We start from the raw sequence: 15,098 nt of genomic DNA, 5'->3' as shown, positions 1-15,098 counted from the left end.
ACACACATATCCAAATACCCCTTGAGACCTCACCATCAGTGTGTGCTTTATCTTCCCATAGGAGTGTGACAGCTGTCACTCTGCAGGCTGGTTCCCACCTACCCTGAAGGTGGGTGTGTCCTGGGTGTGAGCAGCTGGGGCAGAGATGCCAACTACATAATCCTGGGAGGAGCCAGGGGCTGCCTTGCTTCTAATTCCTTAGACACTTCATCTTAAAGCTTAAAGGAGTGTGGGAACTGCCAGGCTAGGGGAGGGAAAGCAACAACCACTTCCTGTTCAAGCTCAGTCTGAGGGACAATCCACATGAGAGCCCTCACCCCAAAGGAACCCCAGCCAAGCCAGGCATGGTGACACATGACAAGACCCTGTCTCAAAAACTGAAAGACAGACAGACAGACCAAGACAGGCCTGCCCACAGACGCAAATGCTGACAAGTTTTAACACATGCCTTTTCAGCGAACACAGAGAGGAGCCATGTCGTGCCAACCCTGGGCAGAGGTTCCATGTGGCAGTCTGGAAGCGAGCAGATCACATCCAGTTGGCTCCATGAGTGCTGAGGGTCAAATGTGGATCACGGGTCCCTCACCCAGCAGCTCAGGGGCCTGTCAGACCCCAGCAGCATTTCCAGCCTGCGCATGACCTGGTACTCCTGAAGTGAGAAGCTACTGAAGGCGGCACCCTCAGCAGCGAACACCACCACCAGGGCTGACTCTCCTGGTCTGGACAGTCTCACAGGACAGCAGGGAGCCCAGGCCTGGAAAGCGGTCACCTGTGAGCCTTTCTCTGCCATCCTAGTTTGCTAGTGTTAGCAGACGTGAGCAGCCAGTGACAAACCTAAGGAAGAATTCAGAATCTAAGTGGCATCCTGGAGGCAGAGCTCCTTGGCTGAGCAGACCTCCCAACAACTGGCTGGGGCGCACTTGCTCTCAGCACAGGCCTCCTGCAACCACCAAAGTCAGCCCTGTAATAAACACACTGATAAAAGCAGATTGATATCTTTACCATTTATTTCTTAAAATCTTATTCAAAATATTAAATAATACAATTTCAGATATGAAAAAAACTACTGCGGTAAAACAGTCCAGGTCTATGTGACGAAGCTGCGCATCCTTCGGACAGTCGACTGTCCCTGAAGGGAGGACAGCCCTGCCGCTTCAGTGGCTGCTGGCTCACCTGGGCTTTACTGAGCACACAGCAAAGGCTGCGCTTTCGGGAGAGTTGTAACGAAGCTTGGTAGTCAACCATGGTTGTTCAAATCACACATTTACATCCTGATCAACTCTAAAAAACAGGCTAACGTGAAATACAGTAAATAATTCCAGTTGCTGGGGGCAGGGCAACATAATAAAACGTGGCAGGAGTCTGAATGTCACTATTGCACAGATCTGTGTGTAAACTTCATTCAGATTATCACTTTAACTGCAGGATTGAGACACAGCGTCATTTAAGTGATGATGGCCTCTAAAGTCTCTTCAATTTACTGTGCAGCAAGAAACAAACTGAAAAACTCTGATCTAAGTTTTTAAACTCTGCTCATCACCTGAACCCTTGGAACTTGCTAAAATCAAGTGCTGACTAAAAGCAAGCATTGTTTATGGGTTAAAAATTCTACCAGGTTCCACCCTAAACTTCATTCAGTAATCCAAACCCAAAACTGTTATTAGCTAACATTTCAGCTGTGTTCACTGGGAATTGCAGTCTATTTTGCAAGAACTCCTAAACAAGTTTAATGTGTGATTGGTAAAGCAGCAGCCACATTATCTTACACTGTTTTAAGTGCCTAAAAACATCCAAAGCATTTTTTTAAATAATTACATTTATTTACTATGTGTGTATAAGCGTGTGTGTAGGTGCACAAACGCCGTGGCACACATGTGGAGGTCAGAAGACAACCTGCAAGAATCCGCTCTTCCCCTCTGCCACTCAGGTCCTGGGGACTGAACTCAGGCTCTCAGGCTTGGCAGCAAGCGCCCTCACTGACTGAGCCCCGCTACCATCCATCTTTCAATGCAGTTTTGAGAGAGAGGAAAACGTGTTACTTTAAAGCAAAGCATTATAATCACAATATCCTTGTACATTGAAGTTTGGTACCACACACGCAAAGAAATGTGTTTGAAAATATGCTATCTGCAAGTGGGTGGGCGGCCACCCCTGTAGTACCAGCACTTGAGAGTCCAAAGCAAGAGGACCAACTGTTCAAGGCCAGCCTAGGCTATTTAGTGAGACCCTATCTCAAAAATTAGCAACAGAATCGAGGAAAGAGGAAACCGGCATTTGGATGGCAGCGCGTGAGGAAAGGAGCAGTGCTGGCCCTGGGAGACTGCAGCTCTGTCTGGGGTCTTTCAAAGAGGAGGGCACTGCTGCCGAGGCACGATGAAGGGAAATAATAACACCTACACAAAAATATACAGTAACGTTTAACTCACAGTTCCCAGACCTGATTGCATCTAGCTCTAAAGAACAGATTAAAAAATTAGATACTCCTTATTTGTGACATTTAGTTCCCAAAGCACCAAGGCCAAAGAGAGTGCCCCCTCTTAGTTAAGTACCACTTGCCTGTGGCAGACAGAATTCTGCATGACATCATAGAAAAGTCAAGCAAATAAAATGACAGAAGAAGCAAACCCCAGTCACAGTGCTTTAGAAAATATAATCATTGGTGATCTTCAGGGAAGGCATGGCCTCATTCACATTCTGGTCCAGACGATGGTACTCCACTGTTTTGGAACATAGGCCATCACGCCACTTCCTGCTTTGAACTAGGAGGAAAATCTGAAATAAAACAAAGCAATTAGACACGCCGAAGAGAAAACGTATCTGGTAACATTTATGTAAAGTGCAGGATCTTGTTTAGGCCTGGGGACACAGAAGCTTATCACAGTAATAAAGGACAGTGGGTGGGGGTGGAGACCAGGAGTCTACTTGCCCCACAGTATTAGCACACTCAGCTCAGGTCAGTTAACAAGGGACTCCAGTGATCTGTCTGCTGCTTTCTGTCACTGGGTCACCAACACTCAGAGTTGGAAGACATTCTGAAATTAACTGGTCCATTTTGTCATTTCTCAGGTAAAAAAATTAGGAAGAGGAAGACAGACAGCTTGAGTCACAAGGCAAGTCACAAGAACCAAGATCTCAAGAGCACCACACATTGAGGAAGCTGGGCTTGAGTTCCTTTAGAATTCTGAAAGGCTCGACGACTTAGTAACATTAAGTGACACCCCACCCCAGCCCCGCTGCCCCGTTAGCTTATGCCTAGGTTATTAGGTTACTCCTTTAACCCAGGAAAGCAATTCTAACAGAAATAGTCATCATGGTGCTACCTCTGAACCAAAACTTGGAATCATCTAACTGTCCAATAGGAACAGAGCACAATCAATTATGCAAATATTAAACCATATTTTTAAATAATATGTTATGGTGCCAAAGTGGACGGCAGAAAGCTCATGAGACCTCAGCTCTACACAAAGAAATACAGGCAACTAAGATATGTTAAGAGCTGTAAAGAACATAGCAACTGGTTATCCAATAAACAGCTCTGAAAACATACACAAGCCAGGCAGTGGCACACCTTTAATCCCAGCACTGGGGAGGCAAAGGCAGGCGGATCTCTGTGAGTTCAAGTCCAGCCTGGTCTACAGAGTGAGTTCCAGGGCAGCCAGGACTACACAGAGAAACCCTGTCTCAAGAAAGAAAAAAGAAATTACATCATGTGTGTATATTTGTGGACCGGAAATACACTAAAATTTACTTTAATGCTCTGAGTAGCAGCTTAAATTTTTTCCCCCTAAAGTCTTCAGATTTCTGAATTCTCTACATTAAATGTATTGTTCTGGGAGTTTGTTTACAGCCAGATCCATTTATTTATTTATCTCACTTACTTACTTATTGCCAGATCCCTTGGAGCTGGAGTTATAGGTTATGAACTACCTTGTGGGTGCTGGGTTAGGCACTTGAAACCCAGTCCTCTGCAAAAGCAGCCAGTGCTCTTAATCACTGAGCCATCTCTCCAATCCCCAGATGTTTATTTTTGAGACACGGTTTCATACAGTCTAGTTTGGCCTTGAAGACTAGTGATCCACCTGTCTCTACCTCCCAAGTATCCAGATGCCAAGACTAAAAGCATGTATCACCACACTGGCTATACATCAAGACCTTCTGTCCCTCTCCCTTTTTCTTTTTCTTTTTTGAGGCAGGGTCTTAAATATATATCCCAAGCTATCCTGACCCTCAATATTCAATCAAAAATGACAATGAATAACCTTGAATCTCAGACCCCCTGAATTCCCCTGGAGTTACAGAAGTGTGTTACCATGTGCAAGTTTATGCGGTGCTGGGTATGAGCCCAGGACATCATATATGCTAGAAAGTACTCTACAAGTGGAGCCACAACCCCAGCCCAATCTTTATACACCCAGAAAATAATGGTACTGTAAAATCTCCAAGTCAATGCATAATAAATTAAAGGGAGTATTAAGTTAATATTCTTGCTCCACAAATGCAAGACAGGTGTAATGGCACATGCCTTTGACTCCAGCACTTAGTGGACAGAGACAGGTGGATCTCTACGAGTTCAAAGCCAGTCTGATCTACATAGTGAGTTCCTGACAGCCAGGGCTATATAGTAAGATCCTGTCTGAAAAATAACTTGCTAGACTTTGGTTTCATTCATTATGGGGGGAAAAAAAATCAAGCCATTTCCTAGAAGCACATGTAGCATTATTCCTAATTTGTCTAGTGTACCAGACTCCTAACTTTCTTAGGAACGGTAACAGTTTATCACCTGTTTATCACCGCTTCCAGCCTGACTGAAAGACTCTACACGGGTATGCCTGAGACCTGAAGCCTTACAACTCACCTTCCTTTTGTTGTGATACGCAACATACACAACAGCTGCACAGAAAGCGAAGATGAGGAGGTGAAAGAAGAAATGGCTGTCCTCTCGGTTTGGGGGCGGGAGCTTCACCACCTTCACCGAGTCCTCGAACAGCTGGAAGCGCCTGTCCGCTTTGCTCAGCTCGAGGTTTAGATTATCATCAGGCTCCTCGTCCCGGGGGTTGGTGGTCCAGTCATAGTCAGGCTCTCCGTAGTCACTATTGTCCAGAGTGTCTTTGACTGTGGATGGGGAACTGTTGAGGGCCAGAAGATCCTCCTCCTCCATGCTGGGATCTTCATTGTTATCAGCCTCGTCCTGGGACACAGAAGGGGAAGCAGAGGGGGTGGGTGCCACAGAGGTGCCTCCATTTTTCTCTGTACTGGCTGGGGGAGGAACAGTGGTGCTGATCTGGGAAATAGAAGGTTCGGTGTTGTTTCCAGCTGTCAGCACAGCTGGAGGAGAAACAGTGGGGTCGTGTGGAGTGTCCTCTGGAGTATCTGAAAAACAAAAGCACCCCGACATTGCCAACCTTTTCTTCACCAAGAGAAAACAGTATTTATCAAATTTTTCAGTAAGCATTTCTCTTGAGTATAATAAATTCCTGCAGCTTTCCCTTAAGATCTAGTAAGTCTCAATGACCAGCATTCAATTACATTTCTTCTTGGGCAATTAATCTCAGGTAACAATCGCTTTGCTCAGTAACACCTTGAACTAGTAAGGGACCCACTGCGGCGGCACAGCCTGCTACCCAAAGAGCAAGTAAGCATCTGATTTCAGGTCAGGCGAAGTCAGCAGGACCCCAGCCCACCCCTACTGTTTCCCTTTACCAAAGACTGGACTCCAGTCAGCCTTGTCCAGGCTCCACCTCATCCCCATAGCAGAAAGGGAGGAGGCTAATCCTGGGTCAAGTGGTCACAAAAATCAATTGCCACACACACAAAATCTGGAACTAAGTACACTATAGAACAAGTACTTAGAAACTGCCTTTGCTAAAAATCACTGACCCCTCGAGTAGAGCTCTGGTTAAAAGCCTTCCCTTTTCTGTGTCCTGCTTCCCTCTGCAGGTTGGTAGGGCAAGCACTCAAGGACGTGTCTGTGAGTCTGGCATCCCCCTTCAAGGCTGCAAGCAGAGAAATAAGCCGCTGCTCTAACCCTGCAGGCCCCCGATCTACGAAGAGCAGCCCCTCCAAGGACAAAGCAGGGACCCACCAGGGAAATGACGCATCCTGAAACAGAAGTGTATCATCCCCCAAGACCTACCACAATCCCTCAAGCAATAGGAACTTCCGACCACCCTGCAGAACCAAACCAGAGACGAGGATCCCAGACTATCCCCTGCCCAACATGCTCAGTTATTCACAATCTGCCCTCCCTGCGCCTCGCATAACCTTCAAAGTTCATGTCAGGATCCTAAAAACAGGACTTAGGGGTCACTGAACCCCTTTCCCAGTCTCTCTCTCTCCTCAGTGTGGCCACATTAATTCCCTGCTCTTCACCATTCCTTGACTCTAATTTGCACATTGGGGAGAGGTGGCAGAGCTAGTTCATTGGGGCTGCCAGAGCCCAGGCTTTTCCTCTAAAAATTCTTGTTTCAAGCGTATAACCAGTACAGAAAGCTACAAACAAGCTGCAGACTCTTCGAAAATAAAAAATTACAAAACACCAAAATTCTAAGGGACAGGAACCAGAAACTCGAACTTGCAAGCTAAGTGACAACGGCCTGTTTTAAAGACTGGGAAGGCAGTCTCCGAATGGAAATGAAGCCAAATGCTTGCACAACCTCCCAGCCTGGGCCTCTACTTCCTCAGGAAGGTCTGCTGAGGTGCAGCTAGGACTTTCACAGAAGTAACTCCACACAGTACAAAGGCCCACTGAAGGACAGTCTAGAGGAAAGCTGTTGAAGAAGCTGAACAGTGCTCCAATCTGTACCCGAATGTAGCCTCTCCTGAAGTACTTGGGGGCCACCTATCGCTCTTCAAACAGGCACACCCTGTTATGTGTGATCTAAACCTTCAGTCTATAAAAACAAGCCACAGGCCTTCACAAACACACCCATGGACAGAAAACAACTGTTCGTATAAATACTGTCTCATTTTAGCAGCACAGCTGACATCTACTTTGTACATAAAGAAGGGAGCAGCGTCTTAAGAGGACAGAAGACTCCTAGAAAAATACGTCCTAACCCCCCCCAAAAAAAAATCGTTTAAAAAGATAGTAGAATTAGGATGTAGCCTAGTATATGGGGCACTAAGTTTGATCCCTAGCACCAGAAAAATAAATAAATATTAAAAGATAGTAAATTAGAGCCCAGGAATAGCAACACACACACACACACACACACACACACACACACACACACACACACACGTACGATGCGGGCAAAGGGGCAGTGGAGGCGGGAGGCTCCAGAGTTCAAGGCCACCCTTAGTCTACCAGCTAGAGGGCACCCTGGCTATGAGACCCTGTCTCCAAACCAAACAAATCAGTCTTCCTCTGGGAAACTTTTTGGAGAGTCTCTAAAGACCTGAGCCAGAGGGGCAGGACAGAAACCCTCCAATGGGCCCTCCAGATCTCTCCTCATGCTTCTCTGTTGATGAACCGGAAACCTGATTCCCTTCTAAACATGCTGGCCCTGCAGCCCTTCCACTCCACAGCTGGTTTCTCTCCCACACCCCTGCACAGACTGGAGAGGGGTGCAGACCTCCACCACACACTATTTTCCCATTCTTCTCCAGAAGTGTCTGGCTTGGGGGCACACATCTCCCCTATCACCAACTCCTAGAAGGCTCCCACATTCTAAGACTTTCGCTCCTAACTGCAGGGTTCTCACTCAGAGAAGAGCTCCTATCTGAATTTCAAAATCCATGACCTCTCTTCTGCTGAGTCAGCCCAACCTCCACCATTACCAAACCCGCGGGCCCCCCCCCCCCCCCGCCCCAACTGCAGCATGCTGCTTCCTGGAATGCTCGCCTAGCTTTCGGACTCATTTGCTGGTCTTCTCAATCCATTAAGACTCACACCCATCCTCACTTTGTCAGCCCCAGGTGGCCTCTACCAAATCTTGCTGAAGAATTCTCTTCTCTTTATCAATGTTCAATGCTGCGGCCAAGAACTCTAATCCCTCTTGTACCCGTGTCCAGTTGCCTTCCCGCTCACACACTGTCTCACTCATCTGGCAAGGGCTACATCAAACCCTCTATTTCCACAGCTGGAAACAGACAAACTGTTTTCCTTTCATCCGAAATCCCGTGTGGCTATACTGTCCGTTTTCCTCCCTACTTCCTGAAGCATCCTCAGATTTCCAACACCTTCTCTGGTACCCACGCCCTTTCTTTTCAAAGCCCTGGTGACCTCACTGCCTGACTTCTCTCAGAAAAACGATCATCAGAAGAGAACTTCCACAAACCACCAGAACTCTGCCCACTCCACCCCCACAGGTAAGCCGCCTCCTTTGCCACACACTCCTCCTCTGTGATGCCCACCTCAGCGAAGGGAGGGCAACAACGATGCACCAGGCAGCCACAGACGGAACCCCTGAAATAACGGGCAGTAAGCCCTGCCTCCTTCCGAGTCTTCTCAGCTTCTCTATGCCAGCAACAGAAAGTAAGAATGGACTTGGCTGTGTGAGGCAAGGTCCTGCGTTCAAACCCCACCCAGACAGAACTGAGGAGGAGGATGTGGGGAAGTGGCTGTTTATTCCAAGCTGCAAGGCAGACATGATGTTTACAGTCCATCAGTGGAGTCCACACACTACCAAGCCAGATGAACCTAGTTTTCACATCTTACACAAAAATTAACTAAACATAAGTCATGTAAAATATAAAATATTAAAGGATAAAACTAGAAAAAGACAAAGGAGAAAAATCTTTGAAATATGGAGCTGGGAAAAAAGAGTTCTTAAATTTTACCCAAAAAGTAAACACATAAAAGGGAAAAAAACTGGTAACAGCTATTCTTCAAAAGACAAAATTTTTGCTCTGTCAAAGAGCCCCACAAGATAAAAAGACAACTATTTGCAAGTCCCATATCCAACAAAGTATGTGTTCCTAAAATAAAGAACTCTCAAAATTCAAAAGTGAAGGACATAAACAACCCAACTAGAACAAAAGTCATGGTGGAAACAGAAAGGGGAGCCTAAGTTCCCTCTGACTTCCATTTGCACTACAACATACCAACCTCACCACCACCACCACCACCACCACCACCACCACACCACCACACACACACAAATAAATCAACGCCCATACCTACAGCAAGCACAATGCCTAGTCCAAGCCACCATCCTCTAAGCTTTGCAAATGTTCTGCCTGCTTCCATCCCAACCCTACTGTCCACATTCCACACAGCAGCCTGTCATCCTGTAGAAACTTACATGAGGTCATTCCTCTACTTAAAACTACCTTTAGCAGCCGAGCGCATGCCTTTAATCCCAGCACTTGGGAGGCAGAGGCAGGCGGATCTCTGTGAGTTCGAGGCCAGCCTGGTCTACAGAGCGAGTTCCAGGACAGGCACCAAAACAACACAGAGAAACCCTGTTTGGGGAGGGGGGGGACAATGACGACTTCCTTTAGCAGGCTGGAGAGATGGCTCAGAGTTTAAGATGACACACTGCTTTCCAGAGGACCAGATTTCTGTTCCCAACACCCATACTGGGAGGCTCACAACCATCTGCAACTCAACAATGCTCTGGCCTCCATTGGCACTCACCACCACATACCCACAGACACAGACAGGCAGGCAGACAGGAAGGCAGAGAGACTGACACAGGCACACAATTTTTTAAAAAACCTTCAGGCTCCCTTTTCTTGAAAAAGCCTTAGTAACTGTCTACAAGATCCGATTTGAGGGGCAGAGAAGTGGCTCAGCATGCAGACAGTCTGTCCTTTGGAACCCACAGGGCGGAAAGCAAGAACTGACTCCCTGTCCTACACACACACACACACACACACACACACACACACACACAGCATGTCCTACACACACACACACACACACACACACACACCACACACACACACACACACGAACACACAACACACACACACACACACACACAAACACGCACAAAGTAAGTAAGTGTAAAGCAACAATCTTAAAAAAAAAAAAATGCGGTTGGGGATTTAGCTCAGTGGTAGAGTGCTTGCCTAGCAAGCGCAAGGCCCTGGGTTTGGTCCTCAGCTCTGGGGGGAAAAAAAGAGTTATAGGACTGGAGAGATGGCCAGAGGTTAAGAACACTGGCTGTTCTTCCAGAGGTCCTGAGTTCAATTCCCAGCACCCATATGGTGGCTCACAACCATCTGTAATGAGATCTGGCTCCCTCTTCTGGCCTGCAGGGATACATGCAAACAGAACACTGTATACATAATAAATAAATAGATCTTAAAAAAGAAAACTATTGGACCTCTCGAAACTGAGAAGCTTTTGCAGGGCAAAAGACACAGTCAATAAGACAAAAAGACAGCCAACAGAATGGGAAAAGATCTTCACCAACCCCACATCTGACAGAGGATTGATCTCCACAATATATAAAGAACTCAAGAAACTAGACATCAAAGTACTGAACAATCCAATTAAAAAATGGGCTAAAGAGCTAAACAGAGAATTCACAAAACAAGAACTACAAATGGCTGAAAGACATTTAAAGAAATGCTCAACATCCTTAATCATCAGAGAAATGCAAATCAAAACCACTCTGAGATACCACCTTACACCTGTTAGAATGGCTACGATCAAAAACACCAATGACAACCAATGTTGGAGAGGATGTGGAGCAAAGGGAACACTCCTCCACTGTTGGTGGGAATGTAAACTTGTACAACCACTGTGGAAATCAGTATGGCGGTTTCTCAGAAAATTAGGAATCGAACTACCTCAAGACCCAGCTATCCCACTCTTGGGCATATACCAAGGAATGCTGATTCACACCATAAAGATACATGCTCAGCTATGTTCATAGCAGCACTATTTGTAATAGCCAGAACCTGGAAACAACCTAGATGCCCATCAACGGAAGAATGGATGAAAAAAATGTGGTACATATACACAATGGAGTACTACTCAGCAGAGAAAAACAATGAAAGCATGAAATTTGCAGGCAAATGGATGGAACTAGAAAAAATCATCCTGAGTGAGGTAACCCAAACCCAGAAAGACAGTTATGGTATGTACTCACTCATAGGTGGATTCTAGATATAAAATAAAGAACAATCAGACCACAACCCATAGAACCATAGAGGCTATATACATAGCATGGAGGTCCCTAGGACGACTGTGGCTTATAATAAATTACAGTTTTACTCAATTATTGAAAAAAAATAGCCAAATGAATGGAAACACATGAACTATGAACCAAAGGCTGAGGGGCCCCCAGCTGGATCAGGCCCTCTGAATAGGTGAGACAGTTGATTGGCTTGATCAGTTTGGGAGGCTACTAGGCAGTGGGACCAAGTCCTGTGCTCATGGCATGAGTTAGCTGTTTGAAACCTGGAGCTTATGCAGGGACACTTGGCTCAGTCTGGGAGGAAGGGACTGGACCTCCCTGGACTGAGTCTACCAGGTTGATCGCAGTCCTCGGGGGAGGACTTGTCCTGGAGGAGGTGGGAATGGAGGGTAGGCTGGGGGTAAGGGGAGGGGTGGGAGGGGGGAGAATAGGGGAACCCATGGCTGATACGTAGAACTGAATGGTATTGTAAAATAATATATATATAAAGAAAAGAAAACTATCTTCCCTTTGACCACTTCCTAATCTCCCTAACTGCTCCCCATACTATCTACCTCAAAGGTCACAGCATTCAGTGAATGAACATTAATTGTACTCGCGTCCAACCTAATTTCATCACAATGCACAATGCACCCTAGAGAGCATCTCTACACCCACTGTGCCTCTTCAAAGGCCCTTCCCTCAATCCCAGCCAGGCAAAATCCCTCCTCATTGATGAATGCCTATACCTAGGCACCAAGTAAGTCATGAAATAAAAATGTGGAAGAAACATACAAGTATAGCACAGGAAAATAAGCTAAGACTTTATCTGAAACATCTGATGCAAAGATGAGTTGATCCAGACAAATGGAAAGAGAAATCAGAACAACTTAAGTCAGACAGCTCCCACGTAACAGCCTTCATGTCTGAGCTTTAGAAACACAGGTATCACTGAGACCGCTAAATGTTCCTTCCGGACCCTTTCCAAATCGGTACTGCCTCTAAGTTTAAAGGTAACAGGTAGAGGATGGGTGTGTGTGTGTGTGTGTGTGTGTGTGTGTGTGTGTGTATGTGTGTCACAAACTTAGGTGCAGTACCCACAGAGGCCAGAGGGGTCACGTTACTCCTAAAGCTGGAGACTGTTGCTTTAGATGATTAAATAATCAAGACAACTATGTCTGCATCCACCTGGGAAATCCTCTTTACATCCTACCAAAGATAAAAGAGTCCAGGAAACGCCAGTCTTTCCCCACAGACTCCAAAACCCTCCAGGGAGGACAGTCAGTTGCCTGTCTTCAGTGTTGCTGAGGAAACAGTGTATGCAATCTAGCACTGTAATAAAGTGATTGGCTGGGCAGTTGCCCTTGGCAAAGAAGAAAATTATCCGGCTATTTTTCATCCAAAAAATAAAAACAAAAAAATAAAGATTTGTGGAGAGAATGGTTGCACCTTGGAAGGATTGAAAAATATGATTACTCAACAAGATGATGTTTTAATCAAGTTCTTAACTAGGTTTTTCAAACTAAATCTCTGCCATAGTTTACAGATTTCATTTCCAATAAAGGCTTTACTATCCTGATTTATGTTGTAACATTTGCAAGAAAGGAAATTCTGTCTCAAATACTACCGATCCATTAGAATGAAGGTGTTCTCAGCGCAAGGAGGGGTACCACTAACTGACAAAGACTCTCCTTTGTTCCTAAACTCCGCTCCACCTCCCAAGACCCTCAGCAGTCCAGAGCCCCTGGACTCCGCCTCTGTACCAAAAGCACCAGAACTTCCCGGACCTCAGAGATGGAACTTCCAAACAGCTCCCCCTTCTTCCACTCTGAAATAATCAGTTTAGTCCGGACCCTGGGTCACTGTCCCTATCTTTATCTCTGACCTCACCTTTTCCAGGGCAAAACAAAAACTTGTCTAGCCTTGCTTGTCCCCCGCAACCTCAAGCCTCTCTCTAGACATCACTCTCCCCAACCCCGGCCATCACTCCAGCCTGTCTCCCATCCAATCAGCAAGAAAGACCTCCGAACTCCCCACTCTCAGGCATTCTAAGGACCCCCTACCCCCACCCCACCCCGAGCGCCCTTCCCCCGAGCGTCTTCTTCGAGACTCCGTCCACGCCACGGCCACCTCCCGTCCCCGCCCACCCACTCGGGCCCCGGAATCTCACGATCCCACTTCTCAGGCCTGGGAGATCGCACGGGAGCGCTTCCGACGCCGGGGCCCAGCTCCGGCCCCGGGAACCCGGCCGGTGGGGACCGCCGTGAGTCGGCGGCGCTCGGTCCCGGTCGAGTCCGGCCCCGTCCCTCGCCGCCACCCCGAGTCCATTACCAAAGCACAAGACCGGCGCGAGCAGCAACGCCAGCACCAGCGACCGCGCCAGCACGCCGAGGCCCCGGGCACCCGGCCCGGGAAGCAGCTTCTCTCGCGCAGCCCCGCTCATTCTGCCCAGGGCGGCGGCGGCCATAACGGACTCGGCCCCGAGCCTGCGCTGTTGCTAGGGTCTGCGTGGTGACGTCAGGTACGCGTCGGAAGGCGCGCGCCCCCGAAGCCGCTACGTCCCGACGTGATGACGCCGCATCCCAAAGCTGGAGGGAGCCGGGAAAGTTAACTCGGAATTGCAGAGGGGAGCTGAGAAAGGTGAATGGGAGCGGGGTTATTTTCATCTGTCGTCGTCTTCGTCGTCCTCAAGATTTATTTTAGGACCGGAGAGGTGGCTCATCTGTTAAGAGAACTAGCTGATCCTCCAGGGAACCTGGGTTCTATCCCCAGCACCCACGTGACGGCGTGCAACTGGTGCAGAGACACACAGACAAAACACCTAGACACTTAAATAAGTTTTTTAACGATTATATGTATGGGGTTGGAGAGATGGTTCAGCTGTTGAGAGCACTTGCTACTCTTGCAGAGAACTGGGTTCTCAGCACCCAGGTTAGGCAGCTCACAACTGCCTCTAACTCCAGCTCCAAGGGATCTGACCCCCTCTTTTGGCCTCGGCAGGTACTATGCTCTAGGGTGAACATAAATGTAGGCAACCATTCCTAAACTAAAAATAAATCTTATTTTGTTTGTTTGCTTTTTCAAGACAGGGTTTCTCTGTGTCACAGGTTTTCTCATTTTTTCATGCGCCATCTGTTATGAACCTTAGATGTCAACACAGTCTTGTACACATCGAATGAAGCGATCTCATTGGTGGAGACCATGCAGGTTATTGTATGAAAAACTATATAATTGCATGAACCCATAAAGCACTGCAGTTACATTGTATTTTGGTCATTTGAATAGTCTTCCATCTTCAAGTTCCTGGCGCTTTTAGAAATGCACTTTCTCAGAAAAAGGAGGAAAGCCAGCGAAACTGATGCATTTCCAGAAATGTTTAATGATAATTTATCAGATATTCCTAGTAAGATCGAAGATGTGGATGACTGTTTTGAGGATTATGGAGACAATGCTACTGACAGTGAAATTTTTTAGATCTTTAAGTATTGTATGTTGGGAGTGGGTGGAGGTTCACGCGGGTCCATGGAAAGAAGTGCAGAGGCACCTCCGGGATGATTTTTTTAGCCTCTCCCAGCTGCAGGAGGGATTCATCTCTATGGTCTGGTCGGCTGTCGCTGAGTAAAGGGCCCTTTAAGCTATACAGTTCACATCTTTAGCTAGTCAATTTCTATACCAAAACTTTTTATCTGAGCCTCCCCCCCCCCAGGGACAATGCCAAATGCAAATTCTCAGGAAAGAATACCACAGTGCTCTGGGTTGTTCTTAAACTCAGTTTGCATAGGCTTTGATCCCCTAGGAAAATTCTCAGATAAGATTTCAAACAGAAGGTGCATAGACAGGGGGAAGCAATCACAAAAGGCAGATCAAAGCTAGGTGCTAACACTCCAGAGTCAAATCCGCTGTAGCTGTGGGAATTCTCCCACCATGTAAAGAAGTGCTTTCTTTTTTTCTTTTTCTTTCTTGCCCAGGCTGGCCTCAAACTCGTGATCCTCCTGCTTCCACCTCCTTCAGCAAACCCTACCGGCA

The 15,098-nt window shown here is 46.9% G+C and overlaps 1 protein-coding gene across 1 annotated transcript; it reads right to left on the bottom strand.

Annotated features, from left to right (window-relative positions):
- Positions 1-989: 989 nt before the first annotated feature.
- C8BH5orf15 (chromosome 8b C5orf15 homolog) lies at positions 990-13,579 on the bottom strand. Its single transcript, XM_028855684.2, has 3 exons — positions 13,404-13,579; positions 4,856-5,370; positions 990-2,772 (listed from the first exon to the last, which is right to left on the bottom strand). The coding sequence occupies exons 1-3, from the start codon at positions 13,537-13,539 to the stop codon at positions 2,641-2,643; spliced, it is 783 nt and encodes a 260-aa protein (XP_028711517.1). The 5' UTR covers positions 13,540-13,579; the 3' UTR covers positions 990-2,640.
- Between the last annotated feature and the right edge of the window lie 1,519 nt (positions 13,580-15,098).

Source organism: Peromyscus leucopus, chromosome 8b (genome assembly GCF_004664715.2).
Source record: "Peromyscus leucopus breed LL Stock chromosome 8b, UCI_PerLeu_2.1, whole genome shotgun sequence".
In the NCBI taxonomy this organism is placed as follows: domain Eukaryota; kingdom Metazoa; phylum Chordata; class Mammalia; order Rodentia; family Cricetidae; genus Peromyscus; species Peromyscus leucopus.
This window is presented reverse-complemented; position numbering and strand designations above follow the sequence as displayed.